This window comes from Stylophora pistillata, chromosome 4, assembly GCF_964205215.1.
Source record: "Stylophora pistillata chromosome 4, jaStyPist1.2, whole genome shotgun sequence".
Taxonomy (NCBI): Eukaryota; Metazoa; Cnidaria; class Anthozoa; order Scleractinia; family Pocilloporidae; genus Stylophora; species Stylophora pistillata.
In genome coordinates this window covers 3,218,316-3,242,669 of record NC_142522.1, presented here as the reverse complement: position 1 = coordinate 3,242,669, position 24,354 = coordinate 3,218,316, and the positions used below count along the sequence as shown (strand labels likewise).

At 40.0% G+C, this 24,354-nt stretch overlaps 2 protein-coding genes across 2 annotated transcripts; one reads left to right on the top strand and one right to left on the bottom strand.

The window, feature by feature from the left end:
* The first annotated feature begins 107 nt into the window (after nt 1-107).
* LOC111344507 (uncharacterized) lies at nt 108-8,044 on the top strand. The gene is given in 11 exon segments (XM_088758461.1): nt 108-943; nt 945-1,143; nt 1,629-1,866; nt 1,972-2,080; nt 2,420-2,523; nt 2,603-2,718; nt 2,950-3,023; nt 3,118-3,395; nt 3,752-3,903; nt 4,147-4,231; nt 7,314-8,044. Coding segments are annotated over 11 exon segments (2,217 nt in total). The 5' UTR covers nt 108-122; the 3' UTR covers nt 7,355-8,044.
* Nucleotides 8,045-13,727: 5,683 nt separating this feature from the next.
* LOC111321673 (uncharacterized) lies at nt 13,728-24,236 on the bottom strand. The gene is made up of 9 exons (XM_022924619.2): nt 21,494-24,236; nt 20,508-20,679; nt 19,057-19,315; nt 18,587-18,814; nt 17,737-17,991; nt 17,432-17,617; nt 16,376-16,498; nt 15,749-15,880; nt 13,728-15,305 (listed from the first exon to the last, which is right to left on the bottom strand). Exons 1-9 carry the CDS (start codon nt 22,302-22,304, stop codon nt 15,114-15,116), a joined length of 2,358 nt encoding a protein of 785 aa, XP_022780354.1. The 5' UTR covers nt 22,305-24,236; the 3' UTR covers nt 13,728-15,113.
* Between the last annotated feature and the right edge of the window lie 118 nt (nt 24,237-24,354).

The following is a 24,354-nucleotide window of genomic DNA, read 5'->3' as shown; positions in this document are numbered from 1 at the left end:
CGTACGACTTGGCTACGTATCCTGGTTAAATTCTTACTAATATTATAATAGTAAACTTCGGCGGGATTTTCAAAGTTGAAAAGTATCATGGTTTCGATTTCGAAACCATTCGAAGTGAAGTCATGGAGGCAGTCGGATTGTCGACGTGCGCCTTACCCCCGGCTGACATAATTACTCAGATTCTTTGCAGGGTCACAAGTACCACACTTGACCCTTGCAAGCATTGGTATCTCCTTTCGAAAGAGGTATGTGGCGTTCCTGCGCGTAAATTTTTCAAACGCGACGTATTTAAGATATTTCCCGACGAAATCCATAGTGTGGCTGCGCGGGAACTTCAGCCCGCCAAATCATCGAACGGAGTCGTAGAGTTGGACAGGATTCCCGAATTCGTTTCTGTTGTGTCCACGTTCGGTCTAGTAGCTGGTCTTCTTCGCAATAGAACAATCCCCGACGAACTTATTAATTTTGCGGGATTTATGGCTATCATAAATTTGGTGAACTCCGCCACACTAGACTTTGAGCTCGAGTGCGCGAAAAATTCATCTTTTGGCGCCAAGCTCAGTCAAGACTCGGAAGAGTTCGCTTCTTTGCTTGTCGATAGATCAGCCAGGGTAAATTCCCTTGAAGAGGAACTGAAGAAACTTCAAACACGGATTTCCGATCTCGAATCGAGCATGGAGTCCGACAATTTTTCCTTTAATTCCCCATGTTGCTCATCAACTCCATTAAGTTCGTCCAGTTCCTCGTGCAGTTCAATCGAGGACACTAAGAATCGATCTGATTTAGGAACTACAAACAAGAAACGACAAATTCTTAAAAGGTGCAGGGAGATAAGAGCTGTCCTTGACGACGTTTCTGAGAGGTACAATGAATCTAGCGCAGCTGTCCTTGGAAACAGCTTCCTATACGGACCGGATGGGGAAAGGGAAAGAGTACAGGGTATTAGAAGTCGTTGATCAAGTTACAAAATCAAAGGGTTCCAAGAATGTTCTGACCGAGCTTCTTTTGCCAGAAACACTCGAAAATGTCTTCCAAAGCATTCGTGTACCAGACTGGGTGCTGTTGTTTTTTAAGCTCCGAACAAGACTCCCAGATTCTGCATGGCAAACTTTGCTGAACCTGACTAGACTAGGAAAGAGTGGGGTGAACTGCTAATCATAGAGGCTTTGCATTCATTCAATATAATTCTTTTGTGACTTATTTTATTTTCATTACTTTGTTTCTGTGTCAATGGGCTGTCGATCATGTGAACTTTTTTCTTACCTGTAAAGTAAACCGGCCCTTTGCAGGGTTGTCTTTGAGAAAATTCATAAGTGCTCAATTTTAAATTTCATGGGGAATCATAATTTGGGGATGATTGTGTGCACCTTGATGAGACCTGCAGCATATTGATTATTTTATGAGTACATCTAACATTAGCGAAGGATTTCTGATGAGGGGGAAATTAAATTTGTTCTTTCAGTTTTGTGGCTTGAAAATCTGAACACTATACACAAACCAATTATGGAGACTTCTTTTAATTGGATGTTTTCATATACATTTCTGAACATAACTGATGTCAATCTTTTTTTTTTACCAATTACAAGGTGACAGCCAATGTAAACCTGTTTCATTATTTTTTTGTATAGAGAGCTGGAGACACACCTGTGCTACTAACAAAAAATGAGATAAAAACATTGAAGAAACTAGTCTTCTCTGCAGTGCAGAAAACATTCCAAATTGCGAGGGTCAACAATGCAGATTTTGATGCTTGGAATGTGCATCTAAATTCTGTTCTCATCTGGGCAATAAGGGAGCAGCACCTCCATTCATGTGACTCAGAAAACAAAGAGTTTAACATTAAACTAGATGGACACCCACTTGGAGGTGTGTTCTTATTTTAGTAAATTCTTTGAGGGTTGTTAGTCTTGAGTACGAAACTATAATCCCTGCTATGTTAAGTAGAGGTACTTTTGAATTTGTTTATTTCAGGTAAAGACTAAGTAGCTGTAGGCCTGGCACCTATTGATTTTAAAAACAAAAGCTCTGAGAGTGCATTGTCCATTTACCCCCTTGCAATTGGCAACTGTAAAGAGAAAAGGTTAGTGGTGATTTAAGTAAGTTGGGTCAAATGATCAGTGAACAAAAATTATAATTACTAATTTTACAATGATTATTTATAATCATTTACAAGAATTAAAAAGAAATTATAAGATGTGCATTAGATCAGAAGCTGATGCATGCCAACAATGGTGCATTTTACTGGGTTTGAAGAGGAGACTTTAAATGCTCTTCAAAATAAACACAAGTAAGAATTCTAAGTGTACTTACAATATTGCCAATATTTTTGCAGTAGATACCAGAATATTCAGAGAAGTGGAATGGCATTAATAATGTGCTTTTTCAACTTGTTTTCTTTCATTTTTTTTTTTTTCATCAGGTCAAATTTGAAGCAATTACTTGAGAATCTCAATAATCAGAAAGATGTCATCAAAAAACATGGAATATGGGTTGATCGCAAAAAGTACAACATTTCTTTCACAGGTGATTTTCATTTGGGGAGAGAAAGTTAAATTCTCATGGTATATCCTGTAATCATTTCCTTAAATTCCTGTTTCTGCAGTGACTCTTGATTACAAGGCCTTGCTGCTTATACTCAACAAAAAATATGATGAAGATTTCCTTCTTGGTGGGAAAGGATATGGTGTGGAATTTTGTGCATTTTGTGATGCAATAAGGGTAAATATTTCTCTTGATACTTTCCTTGCTTTTATTATACCACTGACTTATGATCAGTTAAGTTCTCTGAAAGTAGAATGGTATCAAGCCAAATTTGAGGTGGTACATGGCTATAGTGAAAAACAGTTATCAATGACTTTATTTTGTAGAATTGAATATTTATATCCATTGGTAAAAGTGCATTAAATTAGCTAAGAAATGAAATTTAATTAAATACTTATTTTAATTGAGGCCTGTACATGCCATGGAGTTGATGCAGATGAAACCAGTCTAGATTGTCTAAGATCAAAAGCCAACATTGGAAGGTGAGATACCTGTAATAAAATTTATTGGTATCAGATATCTTTCATGCATTTCAAATCTGATCCAATTGACTCTCTTTATTTTCTTTCTATATAGGTGTTCAGGCCTTCGAGATGATCTTAATTTCCTGTTGGAGGAAGAATTAAGCAGCATTAATCTCTGTTCTCTGCATTGTGAGATGAGAAATTGTGGACAACTTTTGGGTTCATTGGGGTTGTTTGCATATCGGGTTGGTAGCCTTGATAATTTAAACAAGATTTTGTCTGGTTATGGTCCTGAAAATTGCCATGGGTTCCCAAGAGTAACGGTCAAGGAAAGAAAAGGACAGCAAACAGAAATAACTAGACAAAACATTCAAGTGGCATCTTTTTCTGGTATGGTGTTTGTACTTGATTTAATTTATTGTACTTGCATATATAGTTACCTTTTACCTTGGGGCAGTTATTTCTTATATCAGCATCAGCCAGTGCTAATTTATCAGGAATTAGTTAATTCAGTATATATTAAAAGTATGGAAGAGCTGTATTTCTCAGTAATAGCCAGATCAAAGCATTAAATAGCCAATAAAACTCATTTGAACAACCAGGTTTTTTTATAGTCAAGGTATATTTTACCTGACAAATACCATGTAGTTTTGCAACTCTATGCTAACCATGCTGTCAGTGTGTGTCATAACATGTACATTACTCCAAAATCTCAGATGGATATTCTACAAATGATTATTCTTCAGGTTCTACTGAAAGGACAGTTCTACAGAATTTTGAAGATGTCGTCGAAAGATCACTACCCCTTGAGAAAGTGACCAAACACTATATGGAATGTCCTGGAGCTGCAAGAAATGTGATTCTTAGCTATGTTGCTTTCTTTGAAGAGCGCATAATGGTATGCAATTAACCTTTTGAACACTAGCTTCAGCAGTTCAGTCGTATGTACTTAGTCTAGTAGTTCAATGGTCATTCGAATTGCGGTGTGATTGAATCCACTGAGAATCTGTCAAAATTAAATATATGCCTTGAAAATAAGATAAAGCTTAATATATAGTTTCAAAAACCTTGTCATAAGGAGTTGCTAACTGATATTTTTAAATTTTTTGCCAATTGAGAAATGCAACATTTTGATTTGCAGTTTGTGAGTGACCTATTTGACAGGGGAACTTACATACGTGATTATGGCTCTACAAAGGAAACAGTTAATCTTGATGACACGAAAGGTAAAGGCTGCTGCATGAGGCCGTTTTTTCCTATAACTTAATTTAGTACACCTCATACACTGTAGATGCTATCAATAGTTGCATTGTCACACAGTGAACTACAATATTTCTCCAATTTATTTCTAAAATTGAGCTTTGACAACCTGGAGTACCATTTTGTTGTCCTTTTTGTTTCTTCTTTGTTACAAGCAGGTCTTTTGACAAGGTAATGGTAACAATCGCGCTGTACAACACCAGAATTATTTTCCTGACTGTGAAAAGAGAAAAAAGAAGTCTGCAACTTCGCGTCGTACGCAACCATTCGTACGCAGTTATTACTGGTGTCCAATTTCGAGAAGAGCCCATGATTATTTTTGTTTTAGGGGTGAATTTCTCCTGTCCCCAATTTCGTCGAAGAAAAGCGCGAACACGTAATAAAAGTAATGAGTAAGGCACAGTGAACAACCCGGCAGCGCAAAGTGACAATGCTCTACATCCCAAATGAGAAGTGTTCCTCAATTTTTAACACGAACCACCAATTCTTACCATTTTTAATTTCTACGTTTTTTTAATTTCTGCAACTTGGACATGTTCTTGAGAAGATATTAAATCAGTTAGCTTTATCGTTCCCTTCTAAATTATTTAGTCGGAAGCGCCGGACTGGACGCTGGTTTAACTTAAAACTTGTTGGGCGACGTGGCATTTTGACTGCACATTACTAATTAAACTTGATTTTGACAGCTATTTGCGCGTGATAAGAGCGGAAAAGAGAAAAATTACATACCAGCGGCTTTTGGAGGTAGGGACGAATTAATACTTTCGACAATGCCACTTATCCATTGTTTGTAATTGATAGACCTTGTCCTTATTCTTGCGGGAGGCTGTACGATCTGTTGTCCATTGTAGAACTTGACAAATGTAGCCCACTCTGCCTTGAGCGCAGCAATGCGATGTTTCGATTCTCTATGTCTCAGTAGCGCAGTTGTTGTGTTGAACATCGATGAGCATATGTCGCAGCGTGTCTTGTAAATAGCTAGAGATGCCATGTTTGAGATAAGCGCTGAATATGGACAAGCGTTGAAACTGCTACTGTACTCAAAGAGCACAATAGATCGTTTTTCATTGTAAGGAGGTCTTTCACACCTCGTCTTCCGGAGGTTTTTCGACTTACGCAACATTTCTAGGATTTCATCAATAGCGCTCTGATACCTGCGCTAGTGTGATCACCTGCAACGCCTTCGAAAATTGGCATTTCAGTCTCCTTTTCTGTCGATTACTTCTCTTGATTGTGTACCTGGTAAAAGTGTTGTGCAATGGCCAGGAACAAACGCGAGGCAGTGAAGGACAAAGATAAGTTGAAAAAGATCAGAAAGGAAGCACGAAAGAGGTGGAGGCAAAAAAAAAGCCGCAAAGAAAGCGATGAAAAAGTTAGCGGCGGAAAAGAAGCTCAACGAAGATAAGGAGCGGCGAAAGCTCAGAGAGATAGACCCATCGCTAGTCGTGAGGACGACGAAGTTTCTTGGCGCTGGGACATTTGGCAGTTGCTACTTAGCCTATTACAGGGATGTGGTAGTAGCTGTCAAGGAATTAAACGAGAGAAAGAACGTCGATCTAAGAAGCGAAGTATGCCACGAAGCGACGATGATCAAACACCTGGAAGATCACCGTGGTGTCCCTCTACTCTTTGGCATCGTAACCAAGAGCGAGCCCTATCGACTTGTTACGAAATTCCACGGTGTTCAAAACAAAGGCCTCACTCTGTACAAAGCCATTAAGAAAGAAAAACTGGAAAAGCCTACTTGGCTTGGAATTTTAAAAAATCTTATTGAGGCATTGAACCACGTTCATTCGTGTGCTATTCTTCACAATGACGTGAAGAGCAATAACGTGGTAATGGAGCAACGAGGAGAGGAGTGGAATCCTGTTGTTATCGATTTTGGGAAAGCTCGCTTCTCGTCAGATCCCAAGCCGGCTATGTCCATGTCCATCAACCAACAGATGAGATATCGAGAAAAGTATCCTCACATTGCCCCCGAAATTGTAAACGGAAGTGGCAGGCAGAGTGCCCAATCGGACATATTTTCTTTAGGGAAAATAGTTTTGGCAGTGTTGGATTTGCTCCCAACAGCGACAGCGAAATCTTTAAAGGTGGCCAGAACTGCTCTTTGCGAAGAGCCTGCAGAACGCCCCTCCTTAAAGGAACTATCAGAGGCACTCTGAACATATTAAATATAGGTACATTTTCAGTTATATATATGGTTATCTTCTAATTTATTTTCTCTCGGCTGGGTTCTTTAAAAAATCTGAGTATTTCTCCCATTTAACTTTTAGTGCGTAGTAAATGCGCTTTTATTTTCTTCTCACCAGTATGTCAACGACCAAATCAGTGTATATTTAGCAAATTTCAAACGTTCTTGTTATTGGTAAGCACGTTCTACGAGTGTTTACAGTGTAAAATACCTCTATTTAGATTAAAACAAGTTATAATTTCGCTTCACGTTGTCTTCTCTCGAGTATGTAACCAACAAAACGTTTCTCCGAAAAAAAAATCCTCCCTTCAAAATCGAAGATTTTCTGGGTTTCCGCAACTTCGTATTTTTCCAAATTCCCTTTTATATGTTATGTTGACTTGTCTTTTCTTCAACGTATAATTTAGTTCAGCGTCGATCATTTATCATCTTCAGCACAAAATATTCCGATCTTTAAGTTTAACTGTAAAATTTCTTTGGCTTACTTTGTGCGCATTAAAAAAAAACGCTAAAGTAAATATGACTTCATTCCACGCGTGGGTTTAACCTGGAAAATGCCTGCACGCGAGTGACGCCGACATTACCGCGTGTCCCTTTCTGGAAAACATTCGTGTTATGACAAGAAAGGACGGCTTAAAGGTTTTGGGTTACCCAAACCATGCAATTTTGACGACGAAAAGTGCCAAAAAGTAATTACAGAAACCTCATCCGCAACACCTTGAACGTGCTGTGGGCGCGAACTGAGGTCTTGTCTTACAGTTAATAATTGCCAGGCGGAACTTAGATCCGGCTAAGCCTAATTTGAGTTCGGAGAAATACTGGAAACAAATTTGTTTAAATCGCTATCCACGCAGAAAAGATGCGAGAAATGAGACGAGCTCCGACGTGGTTATAATGCGCTATGATAGGTTCAAGGGGGCAGACCTGATGCAGATAAGTTATTTCCCAGGTTAGTTATTTGCAATCTGGAATATAGAAAACTAGTCATCGCACGTGACGCATTAGGCATCAATTGGATTCATCCTGCAGCCCAATATGGTCCACCGCAAGCATAGTAGGCCGCTTCCAGCTCAGGTTTAGAGTCCTAGGTTCTGCCTGCGCAGTCCTCCTCTAAATGGATTAATAATAAATAGTAATAATAATAGTAACTTTTATTTATATAGCGCTCATATCCTGAGCTCATAGCGCTTTACAACACTGTGCGGGGGACTTTTCCAGACTGCTAAGCAGCTTACAATCAAATAAAGGCGAATCTAACAGATGCTCCCTCCTCCCAATTCCCAGTAAACAGGCCAGACCACATCACAGTAATCTCGTAAGTGGGTTCTTTAACGTCCCCTGCCTAACCAAATTAGCTAATAGATGCAGGAGACGGGACCTGCGGTTTATTCGTCCTTATCCGAGAAGACTAGAATGTCTATCCATTTCTTGATGTATAGAAAGGTAGCACATTCTCCTCAGTTATTTTAAGACCTTGAGTGTTGGTCCGGCCGGGGCTTGAACCCTCGACCTCCCGCACAACAGTCCGGCGCTCAACCAATTGAGCCAACCGAGAGGCGGATTAGGGACACAGTCTTCTCCTTTCTCTCTTAGAGACCATCTGAGAGAAACGTCAGGGACCCGCGACTGGTGGTTTCTCCTCTTGGCATATTACCAAATTAGAGGCATGTTGTTCTCAATCTCCTTTTGCTTGGTCAGTTTGATGAACTCAAAATTTTTATTGGATAGAAGCAACGTAGAAATAGGCATAAATCTTCGGAGACAGGATTAACTTTTTATGCGATAAGTCACAACAGACTGATTCGCGTTACCTGTACGGTCTCATACACGAGAAATTTTTACAAAGTTTAGCTCCGAATTATTGGTTATTAGATACTTATTTCCATTGGCATAAAGCATCCAGGTGGTGGCGCAATATTCAGTAGTGACCCCTTTTTATGCTCGGATTTCAGTTATTAGATTTGTACTTTGAACTTGGATTTCGTTTTTTGGATTAGTCTTGTTGTGCACTTCGTTACGCATATTTGGAATTTTGTGGTTTTATCCTATTATTTTGTAGTCTTTATGCAACTATTATTATTCGAAAACCTGCTAAGCGTCACTTCCGGTTTCTACTTTTAGGTGCTTTGTATTTGGCCATTGTCAAGACTTGATTACTCAATGGACGAGTTTAGTTCGTCTCAGCTCTAGCCATGCTTTGGATCAGTTCTTATCATAGCGTTTACTTCAAGGACTGATTGACAATGCGCACAAAAGAGATTGGTAGAAAATAGGCCACAAATGAGACACGTTACAAAAAGGTTACAACGCATTAGAATGTGGTGACAAGCACAGACCTAGGGCCAAGAGGCTCCAGTTATCAGTCTGAGTGTGTGAGACATTACGATCCTGGTGTTATGTATCATTATTTATAAACTGATAATGGCTTGATCCTTGGCTGCCTCTCCAGGAATATTGTTAACGTCGGGTATCTCATATTCACGAGGATCATACATACATACCTACACTTTATTGAGCATCCCTGAAAAGGGCTTTTCAGCATCAATATTAAAAATAGTAAAAGCTAAATAAATAACTTAATAACTATATACTTTCATATTACTTACATATTACTTAATTACTATATGAAAACAACAATTATCATCAAAGATCGCTCATGTTACAAATCAATTAATTAATTAAACGTCTCTTAAAGACCTTAGTACTCGTGATTTGCCTTAAATCTTTATTTAAATTATTCCATACTTTTAGGCCACGATAATGAAAGACGCGTTGGCCAGCATTGATTCTACTAGATGGAATATTTAAACTATCTCTATATCTCGTCTGTCCATCATGAATAGTAGCTATGGTTGAAAATTCATTTGACAGATAACAAGGTGACCGTCCTATGAGTTCAATAGTTCAACCTGCAAATAATGCCCAGGCATAGCCTCATGGGCATTGACGCTCCATTCTTTGTACTTTGGCATTAAGGTAGAAAATGGAATTTTAAATTGTGCTCTTTTTGTGCAACCAGCGTCGCTGTTTTAGTAACTCTGCACTGTACTGGCTGGATTAAAGTTGGGCTGGACGTCAACTGGACTTGCAGGGGCGGTTGCTTTATATCCAGTATTTTGGAATATGGGAACAGTCTTTGGTGCAAATAAATTCGTGACCTTAAAAATGAGACCAACTGGTAGTTAAGCTACTTAAAAAGACGAGGATCCATGGAGCGGCTCGTCAGTGGCTAGTTTTGAAACTGTTGGCTAGGATTTGTTCTCTTTGCCATCGATATTAAAGTAACAAAGTGGAAGAGAGGCGCAACCACTGGACACCTTGCTTGGAACACAGTGACGGATGTCAATATTTGTACCTGTTGAACTATGCATAGTATTTTAATTATTCTGTCTGGGAGTTTAAAACCGAAAGATCCTCGTCGAGGACACTGTCCAGCATGATTAAGTGCTCTTAATATTGAGTAGGCGTGTTCTTGTCGCATGATTGTGGTTAATTATAGTGTATGGTAAGGCTAGAGAAAGCGTGCAACAGTTTCTATCATTACCTAAATAACTGATGCAATGGCTTTCCCAAATATTCCAGAAGATAATCTTGCACGCATTCCTGGACACTCTTTCTGTGGTCTTCTTTCCATTTGCCATCAGTTTCTTTAGGGATATCGCGGTAATAATAATAATTTTTCAGCATCGGTTCAACAGAAGACTCGAAGCACGCCGACAGGAAAAATTGGGTAAGTTTTTGCGACTACTGGTAAAGATAGTCATCGTCATGCGGCGCCTAATGGCTGCCGATTGGGTTTTTTCGTGCTCTCTGTGTTAACGTTTGTTTCTCCGTCCTTTTGCATCAGTGGCATTAGTATGTGGCCAGCAGTTATCTCTAATATCTCCCTTCTGCTTGTAGTCTACTATTACACTGGTTCAGACCAGTTATGGCTCTATTAGTGGCCTTGAGATCTGTTCCGACTCGTGAGCAAAACCGCCATCTCGGTTCATCGAAGTCAAACATCGACCACGTGAATCTCAGATCGTACGTATATGCACCAGTGCTGAGCTTCGGTCAACTGGGAAGCTTGCTCCTAAACATCGTATTCCAGTTGATTTGTGGCGTGATTTGGGTGAACTTGGCATTAGGAAACGTTATCGTGGCAATCGCGCTGGGAAACTGAAACACCGTCGTGGTGTTCCTTGGCTTGGTGAAAGCTCAGGAATACCAACTGCGGATGTTTCCCGTCCTAATTCGCTCGAATTTCTCACTAACATCATATAGGCCGATGTTCGGTCTATTGTTCCTAAACTGAACGAGCTACAAGCTGTGATAAGCATTAATCAACCTAATATAGTTTCGGTTACTGAAACGTGGCTGAGTTCGGCGACACCCGACTTACGGATTTCTCCTGCATTAGACGTGACCGGCCAACCCATGCAGGTGGGGTGTGCATCTATGTCCATTCATCCATGCCTTGTCGTCGCCTGCATGCTTGTAAACTCCCTAGCATTGAGTCAGTGGTTGAGCTTAAGGCCTCGCTAGTTCCCTCATCTAGTATCAATTGTCTCCTTCGCCGTTGTTTACCATCCAACCAGTTGCGGAACGGACGACAACCGACTTTTGTTACAACGTCTGCAGTCTAACATCGATTCCCTCCTATGCTAACACCCAGAGGGTCTGGTTGTGATAACGGGGAATTTCAATTCTACTAGCACTGGTCTGTCCGCCACCGACACCAAACGCTTGACTGGCCTCTCCCAGATATTTAGGGTCTTAACCAGGGACTCTGGTATTTTGGACTGGTGCTTGACAAATAAGCCCAGTCTATTTTTCCCTCCTAAGCAGTTAACTAAGCTTGGCTCTAGCGATCATTACGTGATTTCTATCACCCCTTGCAGTGGTTCTGCATTGGTTAAAAACATCACCTCTACTATATGGCGACGTGACCTGAGGTAGAGCAGAATGCGCGAGTTTGGCAGCTGAATAACCCAGCAAAATTGGTAGTCTGTTTATGATGAGTCACTTGTCATTGACAAACTCACTGTATTCACCAACATCCGTGTCTGCGGCTGTAGATACATACCTACCCTTCCGTAAGATAAAAGTGTGCTCGTCTGATAAACCATGGATTAGCACCAAAATCAAGTCTCTAATCCGCAATCGCCAGAAGGCTCTCCATACCAACAGTAAGGATTCTGAGGTTTACAAAGCTTATAGGAATGCTGTGCAGATTAATTGTTCTATCGCCGAGAAGACTTTTTACACCTGCAAAGTAGCTGCCTTAAGATATTCGAATGTTAAACGTTGGTGGAGCGAAATCAATAAATTTAGTGGCAAAGGGGGAGTTCCTCCCCTTGGCATCTACAAATGTTAGACAAACGGATGTCAAATGAGGTTCTGCTCGCCGAGCGTTTCAATCATGTTGTTCCTCGGCAACCTCACTCTGGACCTCTCCCTTGGACCCTCCTAGTCCTGGCATGGTTTACGATGTCCCTCCTGAGTTCTTAATTGATGAACATACAGCATATCACACCTTTAGGCGGGTTAAGGCTAATAAGTCACCCGGCCCTGACCCTACCCCCAACAGGGTATGGTCTGAATTCGCTATCGAGCTGGCTCCGGTTGTCTGTGACATTTATAATTTCTCGATTATTCAAGGGTTTATCCCGTCTCAACTAAAGTAGTCAGTTGTGTGCCCTGTTCCTAAATGCAGCCCTCCCAAGGTGGTTGAGGAGGATTAGCGCCCTATTTCCCTAACTTTACAGCTCGCTAAGATCTCCCAAGTTCAAGATCAGCTTGACGATAAGTAATTTGCCTTTGCTCGTAAATCTACTACTCACGCTCTGGTGTACTTCATGCACGTCATCCTCGAATCACTCGACAGGGAGGGCATGTACGCCGGCATCCTGTTTACTGTTTTTAGTAAGAGGTTTGATCTCGTCGACCACAGGGCTTTGCTGCATGAGTTGGAGGTGCTTGGTGTGTTCATGAAGCCATTGTCCGTTGGGTTGGCGCAATTTTGGTTGGCCGGCTACAACGTGTTAGGATTAATGGTCAACTGTTCTCGGCCATCTCGCCTCATGGTGACATCCCACAAGGTACGCGCTTGGCTCTCCTTCTCTTCGCGATACTTTTGAGTAGGCTGGCCAGTGAATGGTATACGTACTCGTCTTAAGTACGTTGATGACCTTACGATCTTGGAACGTATTCCCAGGAACTCTAATAGTTATCTGCCCATCATCGCATCTAATGTAAATAAGCACTCCCTAGAGCGCTATATGAAACTAAACCCTAAGAAGTGTAAAGAGATGGTTGTTGACCTTCTCCAGTATAAATCAACTTGTTCCAACCCTCTACTAATGGGGGGGGGGGGCCCTAATCGAAAGGGTATCCCAGTAAAAACTGCTGGAGGCCATAGTTTCTGATGACCTTTCATGAGCGCACATTTTGAGTACATATACGATAAAGCTAGCTTCCAAACGCCTTTATGGGTTGAGGATTCTTAAGAAAAGTGGAATTTCACCTTCCCAATTAGTATCTGCATATTGCAGCACGATTCGCTCTGTGCTCGAATATGCGTCCCCTGTATGGGCGGCACTTCCAGCCTACTTAAGTGACCTTTTAGAACAAGTCCAGAGGAAAGCTCTTTATATTGTCTTCCCTGATCTTTCTTATAGCGACGCAGTACATCTTGCTGACCTTGAACTTCTTAGCGATAGGCGGCAACAAGCGTGCGGGAATTTTGCCAATTCCTGTCATCTGTCAGGAACGCTTAGTAGTCTCTTTCGGGTTCCGCTGGTTTATTGCCACGGTTATAATTTACGCTCAGGCTCACAATCGTATTAGGCCTCTACTGGCAAATGCAAAGATTTAATGATTTTGTAACTGTCAAATTTCAAAATGTATGTCGCGACCGCCCCCTGCAATTCAGTTGTTACTGCAATAGGGTTGAATAAACGATTGATTGATTGACTCATTGAGTGATTGAAGATAATAACTTGTCTTCTCGCTTTTAAACAAAAACAGTGCCTCAAAAATGATTCAAGTATCTCGATGTCTTACTACTTATTCAATCAAGATCCCACTAATTAAATCAATAAATAGGCAAGAGGACAATGAGCGTGTGGGTGAGAGGAGGAAGGAAGCAAGACAGGAAATTTCTCTTGATTTGAAGCATCCGAATGATTTAGGGCTACAATTACGAGTTTAATTACGGAAAAATCCTCCTTGAACTTAACAATTTGATAGCGAGTGAGTTATGAAGAAAACAAATGTTATTCAAATTAAAGAGAAAGCTTTCGCCGAAACATTTTTATTTGTAAAGGTATTTAAAAGGTTTACGAACAAATTTTCAAATATTTTTTTGAAAAGTAACTGTCACGATGTGACACTTGTCAATTGAAGAGTAAAGAAGCATACGCTCTTGAAGAAACAGCAGTACTGGTATGACAAACACACACCAGTTAACTGATCATGCGACGATTTTCTCGTAAAGAGAAAAACAGAGATCTTACGGAAAGTATTTTTTATTTCCAACAACGATTAATCTTCGAAGATTTACCTCTGTTCCGTTTTAAAATGTCACGGAAAGTCAAATTGTAAGTGAATGCAAATACGTGTTTTGGAGTTGTCAGTCTGCTTGTTTGTTTTCTGTAATGGCATGTGTAGATCGGTTTTTCTTCCACCGAAAAGCTGAAGTCAATGAGACTCTTTTTACCTAGACACAAGGAGATTTAATGCGACTTTTATTCATAGAATTCCTGCGTTTCTGCCGTGAAATTTACGACGAAAGTGTATTTTAAGATTTTAAACTGCTGCTGAATAAAATTCTTTCTTTGTTAGCCTAAACTTATAAAATCGTTTGTATCTGGCGCATGTCAAACCCATTTGTAGCTTAAAAGTCAAACAGGGAATGTCACTCACTGAATTGGCTTGCCATCAGGTCTTGTGATCGTCTCTGTATGAAATTGTTTTTTTTGTTGTTGTTGTTGTTAAGTCCGCGTTTTACTAGTCAGCGTTTTACTAGTCCACGTTTTACTAGTCCACGTTTTACTAGTCCGCCTTTTACTAGTACGCGCTTTACTTGTCCGCGCTTTACTAGTCCGCGTTTTACTAGTCCAGTCCAGTCCAGTCTAGTCCAGTCCATACCAGTCCTCGAAATGCCATATGCCGTCATGCTGCGATACGAAAACGCTAGCGCGACAAGTCATTTCACTAGCCCCGGGCTATCGGACAGCACTTTCGTCGCGCCCTGTTAACTAGTTACAACGTGACTCCAAAACATTGAAGGTGTAAACTAGAACGCTAGAAAAGTGTTATAATGCTGTAATTGGAATTAATTCCCGTTATATTGGCGAAACTACTCGCCACTTTTCTAGTAGTGAATAAAGGCTGATAGTTTCGAAAGAAACTGTTTGGGGCTGCGTCGGTGGGAGTAACGAAATAATTTGGATATATCAACAAAGTTGAAATGGTAAATTGGCTACCGTAACGATTACAAAAGCTGACGTTTCGAGCGTTAGCCCTTCGTCGTCGCTCCGACGAAGGGCTAACAAGTTACATCTACATGTTATTTATTTGAAAACTGTTCGATCACACGTTTTTAATTTATCTCGTTAAGTTCCGAATTAGGTTTGACCTCACTGGCAATCACTGATAAGAAGTCCACCTCATATATAATGTACAATAGGTTTCGGTATCTTTTGCCAACGGGACGCCTCTGCTGTCTTCTTTCCATTACTTTTCTTCAGCGGTCTCAGTATGACGTCACAGCCCTCCTTCGCCTTGCCTTTGACGCACGCTACATATTTTTTAATGTGATCTGATAAGTAGGCCAGCGGAGAGGAACCTTGGGCGAGAACCTGAGAAAAAAGTTTACGTATGTCTGGCTACAATTTTTCACAGGTATTATCGCCATTTTTGTTACACATAACTTTTCCTGATTTCCTTTTTTTTCCATTTGACGCATAGGTAGTCCAAGATGGAGCTTAGTCCTTGTATCACACCTTGCTCAATTGCGATTGGCTATTTCAATGAAGCAACAAGGATGTCTCTACATGGTAAACTCCGCAGGAAATCCCCACCTATCTAGCGTTTACATCAGCTTATTTTCTAACCTATGATTTCTAAGCTACAGAAAATCATGAACTTGTTTCCGTATAGCAAACCAACGTGTGATAATCGGATGCGTATATTATTTTATTATCGTCACACAGCAACATCAAGTTTTCCCGCCTTTATTTGGTATGAAGCTAATTTTTTTGTGGCTGTGATCCCTTAGAGGGAATGTATAAGAGGTACTAACCTGGTAATGGAAATCAGGCAGATTGAATTTATCACCCAAATTATCTTTGGAATACTTTCTGGCTTTTTCAATCTCCAATTGACCAATCATATACGCAGTCGCTTGTCCTGGGTTGCTCTGGTACCGAGTAACCTGTTGAAGTCACCAACAGAGCGATTAACACAAAGTAAGAGATCATAAAGAACAGATAAGTTGATAAAATGCGTTGAATTATGACGACAAGTCCAATAGAAATATGTTTGGAGACCAGTCTTGTGGATATTAAAGAGTAGCCAACCGATACTGAACATTGATGAAACAGTAAAGCAAGTCTTTACTAAGAGCAGAATGGTCCGCACCGACCGTGCGTATCTCAATATCCGTGGTATGAAGTGACTCTGAGAATTCGCGCTCCCTCTGGCTTAGCAGTTGTTCCGTAGCAGTGTTGGTCCCCTCCTCTCCCGTGTTGTTGTCAGATATCTCTGACTGTTAATTGTCTAGAGCTATTTTATACTGATTGCTGATTCCAAAAAGGTGCGATGATAGTTAAATGTATATCTTGTCCTGAAACGCGACCCAAGGACCTGCAAGGGCCCGAGAATTAAAAGCTTTCGCCAGCTATTGTCTCCTTCCTTCCATTTTTTTTACCTCTTTTTGAGCAAGGTCTGTATCGTCCCACGCATATTTACTAAAGTATTCCAATGCCTTGTTCCTTGAAAATCCCACGTAATGCAAACCTGTGTCTACGATCAGCCGTATTGCTCGCCAAACCTACAAGTTACAAGAAAGTGTAATCATTCATTAAAAGCGTCTGAACTCGGTTGTGACGGTTGGTGATGCCGTTAAGCGGCGAAAGCTCGAACTTCTACTACATCTTACAATGAGATACAATGAATAAATGAAGTTCATACATTTTGAACTGCGGTATTAGATACGTATGATGCACGATCCTCGCAGTAGATAGCGCTATTTATGCAATTGCTATTGCATAAATAGCGCTATCTACTGCGAGGATCGTGCATCATACGTATCTAATACCGCAGTTCAAAATGTATGAACTTCATATATTCATTGTATCTCATTTATCACTTTCACGGGTTTATTACGAATCAACTAACGGCCTGCTCCCAGTTGGCTTGTTAGCTCAATTGGTAGAGCGCTGCACTAGTATCGCAGAGGTCAGTGGTTCGAGTCCCGTACAGGCCTGATTTTTTTCAGGTCTGATTTTCGCTATTGCATAAATAGCGCTATCTACTGCGAGGATCGTGCATCATACACATCTTACAATATTTTACAGTAATTCAAGGCCGCATTATTGTTCTTATTGTTTTACAAAATGTTACTGAAGGACAACATTCAAAAATTTGACTTATTTTTCTGACGACGAAGAGTCGGAATGGCTGATAACTATGGATCCAAGTTTCTTAGATAAATCGAACAAAGAAAAGCAGTTCGACGACAATGAAATTTTATCACTTCTTGAAGAAAATAGAAACAGCAACACAACAAAGAATTCCGTTCCGCTTCGCATCTTTCTGTCACGCACTCTCCGTAAATAAGTATCCGTGAAATTCAGCCCGCACTGAAATAACAATTTGGCATGTTCCATAATAAATCTCTTATTAAACGTTTTGTTTTGTAGTATCGCGAGTATTTTTACTTGTTGTTTGTATTTTGAATCGCCCTACGGTAATTAATCCCTACCTGCCACTTCAGCATTCCAAACTTCTGCATAGGTTCGGTTTTATAAGCGTCTGTATCTTGTGCTATAAGCGGGTTTTCAGCGTACAACGCCCATCCCTCTGTAAACGCTGTGTAGTACGTGACACTATCAAGCCAACCAATAACACCACCGCAAATGTCACGGAAGTGTTCTGCGTTACCCTGAACCTGTGGATGAAGCCTAAGTTGTTATATCGAGTTAAGTAGACAGTTATCGACTCACAAAGCAATTAAAAAAAACTAAATAACGTATTTTCAATATACCAAAAGCTAGTAAAGGTGTAAACCTGTGTATGATGTCCTGGCCTCGCTTCATGAGCGTTAACGCTCCATTCAGAAAACCTGGGACCCAGATTTTCCAAAAAAAATGGAAGTCTGTATATGGCGCTTTTTGTGCAGTTTGGACCCGCACTACGATAGCTTTGAGCTCCACTGGAAGGATTCAGATTGGGCTGCATGTCAACCGGGCAGCTCGGTGTAGTAGCATAATCTCCAGTGTAGTGGAAGAGAGGAATAGTCTTTGGGGCGAGCAAACTCATCACCTACACCGACATAATCGGAAGCAGTTTGCTGTTCAGTAGTTCTAACTGAATTCACCTCAGGAAACAGATCAAAACGATTTTCTTAGAAACGAAATTCTGTTTTTGCTGTAAAGAGATGACCGTTGGTAAATATAAATCCTCTCACAAGAAACAGATCCTGCAACTTGGACATTGTCACTCAGATCACCGTTACGTTTGACCGAGGGCAAGTTTAAAATCAAACCACTCCAACAATTGTATTCTGTGTTCCCATGCACTCTGTGCGGGTGACTCTACTGCTTTATTGACTTTCGTGCTTTTTTCTCTTTTAGGATATATCAAGACATGGATGTTTTTGGCTGAAAAATATCCTCTAAGAAGAATTTCTGAAGAAAACGACGCAAGCCTGTTTTGAGGGGAAGTCGGTTTGACGGGAATGTCACGGTAGATCATAATACTCGCCGGTCCATGGAAAAGCATCTCTCCTACAGGATTCATAAAAGGTCTAAATTCACACTTTCAAAAAAAAGTCTTCTAGAAGGGGGAGTTCCTTATCGGGGCCAACAGAAGATAGAGTAATTTAGCAAAGTTATAAATTCTTCATAAAACGAAATACCTTTCTTGATTCAGCCATCCAGAGCTCAAGAGCAGCCCACCTCGTAGGACAATGTTTCTTAGCTCCTTCAATGTCACTGCATTTCTTGTGTGCCTCTTTGTCCGACTCGTTTTGGGGGAATGGATCCGCATTGAAATAACTATCAGATGAAGTTAGGATCTCTCTGAATTCCGATATGGCACTGTTGGTATCATTGATCCCAGTAACAAGTTTTGCAACATCGACAACCTATGAATGAGTCAAAAGAAGAAAAGAATAGGAGATTGTACCAGGAACTGTCTTCTGCAGAAATGACGAAAGGATGATGAGAAAAAGGCAGAAAGAAAGTATGGATGTTTTGTTTCCCCTGCTTTGATTTAAAAAAACATTATTTGTGGGACACAAGACGAGATATAATGAAAGAAATGATATCAATAACAGTCGTGCCTTGCTTTAAATCACAAAATGCCAAAAACTGGAAATAACCTTACCATGGGATAGAGAATATCAAGTTGCTTTTTACCAAGCTCGTGAACGTCCATTGCTGTCATGTTATTTGTTGTGAAATAGGACATGATATTGGAATACGCCAACGATCCATTCAGCGGTTCACCAGTGGGCAGATATGGGTCTGTGGGCTGGAGCGTGTTCTCTTTGCCATCGAACCAAATATACTTGAGTGGAAGACCAGCTAATCCACTAGACACGTTACTTGGAACACAATGACGAATGTGTTCTTCCTCGACGTATCTAAATTTTAATCATTATGATTGCTTTACATTTGTGTTTCTTATGTGATCCTGATTATTAGGCGACTAAACAAATGGCTAGCGATATCATAGGTTTTGCGGGTAAAGGGAGTTATATCAGTCGATATCATTAGAAATGACTTTTGAAGAGTAGGCATAAAAAATGTCAAATTATGTATGATAATTTAAAATTAAATTCTGGGATCAAAAAGGTTCATGAATTAAATAAAAGACATCTCAAGATCGCTCGGTTGGGATATATTATTTCGTGAATCCTACCCTGCTTTGTCATAATGGAAGGTGTTAGAGAAGGCGACTAAAGTTTTAAGATCCAACCATAGTCCCACTTGCAGCAAATGCAATACGATTCGTTCCTACCGGCTAAAAGATCACATAATCACGCCATAATCAACTATTTTAGTGCTATTTGAACGTTATTTCAGTTTTCTTTGATGACTGTTAAGGACCCGTCCAAAAAGCTCTCACTCGAAAACCATATTTAGAAGTAAGGCCTCTAGTCTCTAGCTGTGGCGGGTAACGGAAGTTAAACAGCGCATATCAGCCCAACGATGAGTTCCTCAGATAATCTCTGAATGCAAAAGTAGGAGAAGAGGATATATATTGAAATTGATATTTACCGAGCGGCGAGGTCATCAAAGTATCATTTTCACCGACATTGAGGTGAATAACTGTTTTAATATGTACCATAAAGAAAAAAAAACTTTATCTACGGCAATATACCGAAAAATGGTCGGAATTTAAACTCTCGATGTGAGGTTTTGTCTTCTCGGCTAAATAATACTTGCTTATCACTTCCGAACTAGCCAATCAGCGCGCTCTGAGAGCATTATTCCCCCTTTGTGGGGTATGCTAAAGTAAAGTAACGAATAATTTCTGATCCTTCACGCCCAAATAAAGAAGTCAGTTGCTCAGGCCATCAAAATTCAGCCGGAAAATTTTCCGATTAACGGTGCCTAATGAACATGATGAACATCCCGTGCCACAAGTTGTGAAAATTTGATCTCAGCCAAAGAACACAAGTACAATGGTTGGGTACGAACAGCTTTAGCAAAAAAAAACATATTCGTGAAGGTTTTTTTTAAAAAAGGAAGTCATTTCAACAAAATTTTACCTCTGACTTCATAAAGATAAACCCCATATTGCGATCTTTAAGTATGATTTTTATACTGTACCTTAACATTTGTTCAAGTGGTTCCCCTAAATAAGTCACCAGATATTCTTTGATAGTTTCTTTGACATTCTTTCCATCGTGCGCCGCCTTCCATTTCTTATCAGTCTTTTCTGTGATGTTACTGTAATAATCAGGATCCATCAGGGGTCGGACGAACCACGCTTTTAGCACACCTGTATAATGAAAGTACTGCAGATGATCAGTGTCATTTTAAGCCCACAACATTCAAGGAAAAACAAAACATTATTGCTCTAAAAGTTCATTTTCTTTGTGGTTGGGAGTATAGGGACGAGCCGCCTCAGAGCTCAGCCATATACTAAGTTTACTAAATTCCTGAGATAATCGGCTCATCTGAAAGAGCTCGAAAATTCTACACTAGATATATGGAGGTTCAGCATCTAAATTAATATTACAGCCACTTCAAAGTTCAAATTTAAATATTCACCGAAGCCTTAAAGTCTTCTTCGCAGGGACCTACACTTTTCATGGACCATAAAACGTTGTTGGTCGATCATGATCTCTAACAATATGTCAAAAGTATGTTTTCCTGTTTATTCATCCATTTATCTATTTATTTCTTTAAGGCGGTATCTTTGTTTAAAGGATTGTCACGCGACTTGAAACCTAGAAGCCAATACGTATTGTTGAAATATTGGATCTCAAATGCAATCCATTCCTGACAATCTTGGAAACAGTTTTAGAGTGTTTATATTTGAAGCGCACGCAAAATTTTAAATATACACGGACCTTGAAAACAACTTGTATATCACTTCGATGAGCATTCCATGAAACTTTGTGTGCCAGTTGTTCAGCCGAATCAGTATAACAAACGGTCGTGGCGGTGAAGTCTGTTAAATTCTGACCCTTGAACAAACCTTCAGCAGTTCTGAATTCAAGATTGCATTACAGACGGTCTAGCTCATGTCCTTAGGACGGTTTAACATAGATATGGGTAATCAATTGTTACATAACATTCACTTTATTTACCTGTTGCGTTGTATAGGGAAACATTCAAATACCGTCTTTTGATTGTATTAATTCCAGCTACGCACTCCTCTACGCTTCTAACCATTCCTTTGCGAACTCCCATCTTCATATTGGCGACGTATTGCAAAATGCCAGCTTTGTGAGTTTTCAGTTTCTTTTCGATCAGCTCCACGTCAGCTACACTGTAAGGCTTGTGGTACAGACCCAGGCCATTATGAACTGCATATCCATGATAGCAGATTTCCTGCCAGCAAAACGAATTCGGTCCCATCATCCAGTCTCCATTGTAGTAATTCGCATCAAATGGCTGACCGAATATATGCTGTAGATAATGCTTCACTTGAGCAAGTGCCTTCCTCTCGCGGGGTTTCAACGTGTTCTCGTTGATCTTTTTATCGTTGATTTCTTTAAGCAAAGCCAAGGCAGTATCCGTCCGCTTTTTGATCACAGATGGCGTTGGATCGTAAGCAAAGTACTCTGCTTTGATTTTCTCTGTTGTTACGTCTGGTTCTAGGTGTACATCATAAGGATGAAGTTTATGATACGTTGCCTTCACACGATTAAGAAACTCACCCAGGCCAACTCGTTTAGCTTCCCTTGAAAACTCGCATCTGTTTTGATCTCGCTGCCCTGTGTCTTTCTTATCATTGCTCATTGCAAGCACAATGAGCACAATCCCTGCGAGAAGAAAGATTAAACCGACAGCCAAGATGACGATTGACACAATTCTAGCTATAGAAATATTACTTGTGGAAGATTTGACATCTTTTTCGTCGGAAAACACCGTTTCTGAGCTTTTATTCATCTCCATGATTCTTATCTTTGTACAGAATCTCCCAACTGAACCTGTCTCGTAGTAAGTTATGAAGAGAGTTTACGCTGAATGATACATGAACTTAATTAATGACTATTAATCATCTATAAAACGGCCGTAATTGGCTGTTGCCCTTCGATTTAATTAGCCACTCCCTTAGAGACCAGGAATGGAAGTGAGATTCACAAATAGTATCACACCATACGTGCAGTAATTAGATCAATATTTCAGGGTAACTTTCGAATTAAGTAGGAGCCTTAATGGTCATTCAAAAAAGGTACACACTTCAAATTCTAAAGATCATGTGGCTAAGAGTTAAAATTCAGGGATGCAGAGCAAAATATCGGCTACCATTCTTCTTTTATCAAAGATACTCGATCGCTTTTACAAAGTACAGCGTATCGAATGCTAGCTGCCATGGAAATGAAATCGTACTGTCTGATAATGTTGACTCTGGGAAAAATTGTCTGATGAGAATTACATACTGTAAATTGGCCGGTGGACATGAAATATGATAATAACAACAAGCGCAGAGACGTTTGGTGCCAAAGGATGTCATAATCTTCAAAGAAAAAACAAAACAAAACAAAATAGGAACAAAACAAAGCAAAAACAAATCACAAAAACAACTCGAACTCAGATCGCCTTTATCCGAAGTTCACCCCTATGACCCAACGAGTGAATCGTACCGGCTGTTAAACTTTAATATTGACTTTAGAACCTAACTGATGAAATACCGCTATCTTGCAAAGTGTTGTCAAGAACTGCTTACATTCGGCACGAAAAGTGCTCGGATATTTGTTCAACCACGTGCAAAAGGAGGGAATAGACACGCTATATTTGCGAGCGAAATAGAGACTACTGTGTGTTTTTGTTTTGTTGTTTTAGCAGCTTGTAGAGGTAGAACCCTCTAGAGAGCTTAACCTCCTGAATGTCTGCTGCAAAAGATGATATTTGTGCAGTTGTCTATATCAAGGTTCCCTAAATGAAATGGCATCGTCTGTGATGTTACAGTAAAAGAGAGGATTCAGCTGGTGTGTGAGGTTCCACTTTTTGTCACTATGCCATGACATAGGTGGCAAGGTATCGTGCGAACAGAACTTTAAAATCCTTAACAATAAAATTGCAATGGCTTGTGATTAATATTTGTAAAAATTTGGTAATGCCTGAAAAGTGGAGAGTATCAATCTCTTCCTCATTGGCCGCTCTAACTGCAATCAGACGACTCTCCCAGTAATTATGATGATGCATACAATTTATACTAAAAATAAAGCCTTGCTAAGGCCTTGTAAGCCGCGTATTCTATACACTAATTTTATGCGCATAAAGATTCCATAAAAAATAATTATTGATACTAATAGTATACCAAAAGTAAAAACTTACAGATGATAATAGCAATTGATTATCCCTTTGGAATTACTCCCTGCAGACTTTCCGGGTCTACAATATCCTTTCCGGAACTTAAAAATAATTCCAGGAAGTAAGTACCTTCCAGACTGGGTGAGAAATTTATGCCAAAGTATTTTGAGACCTCTAGCTCTATGCATGTACCTAAGAGCCCTTTGCCCTCGCTCACTGTGATCAGGTTTGACGAGGCTAAATGAACGAAATTAAAACCACCATATTACGATCTAGCCCGTGTTACTTTATCACTGTAAACCTAGTATCATACAGACAGTGTCGGAATAAATTCAATCTTCCTTATGCAATACGATTTCTAGCATTATCAACATTGCTTTCTTTCTTTTGAAGGTTACGGTTCTCTTTTTGCTAAACCGTTGGTCTTGAACACTGAAAGTCAATTCTGCGTCTGAAGTGAGGTTCTGTGTGGGAGAACAATTTGGCAAAAGTGGATTTCTCGTCTATTTGCGCCTTAAATCGCAAAAACTATTCTTACTGATGACATAACAAGGGGGATGAAGCTGCAATAGTTGGTACTCATAATACCAAAGACAAATTAATTATTCTAAATTATAAAAATTCCTTGTCCTCTAACTATTTTGAAGTGGAGATGATTCATTTAGTTCGTACTAATGAGTTAGCGAAT

Bases quoted from the DNA above. Each gene is read 5' to 3' on its own strand.
- LOC111321673 (XM_022924619.2), bottom strand. From the start codon at position 22,304: ATGGAGATGAATAAAAGCTCAGAAACGGTGTTTTCCGACGAAAAAGAT. The intron at 17,618-17,736 runs GTTTACACCTTT...CTTCATCCACAG, and splicing joins GGCCAGGACATCATACACAG to GTTCAGGGTAACGCAGAACA. The intron at 16,499-17,431 runs GTAGGGATTAAT...TGTAACTTGTAG, and splicing joins TTGGAATGCTGAAGTGGCAG to GTTTGGCGAGCAATACGGCT.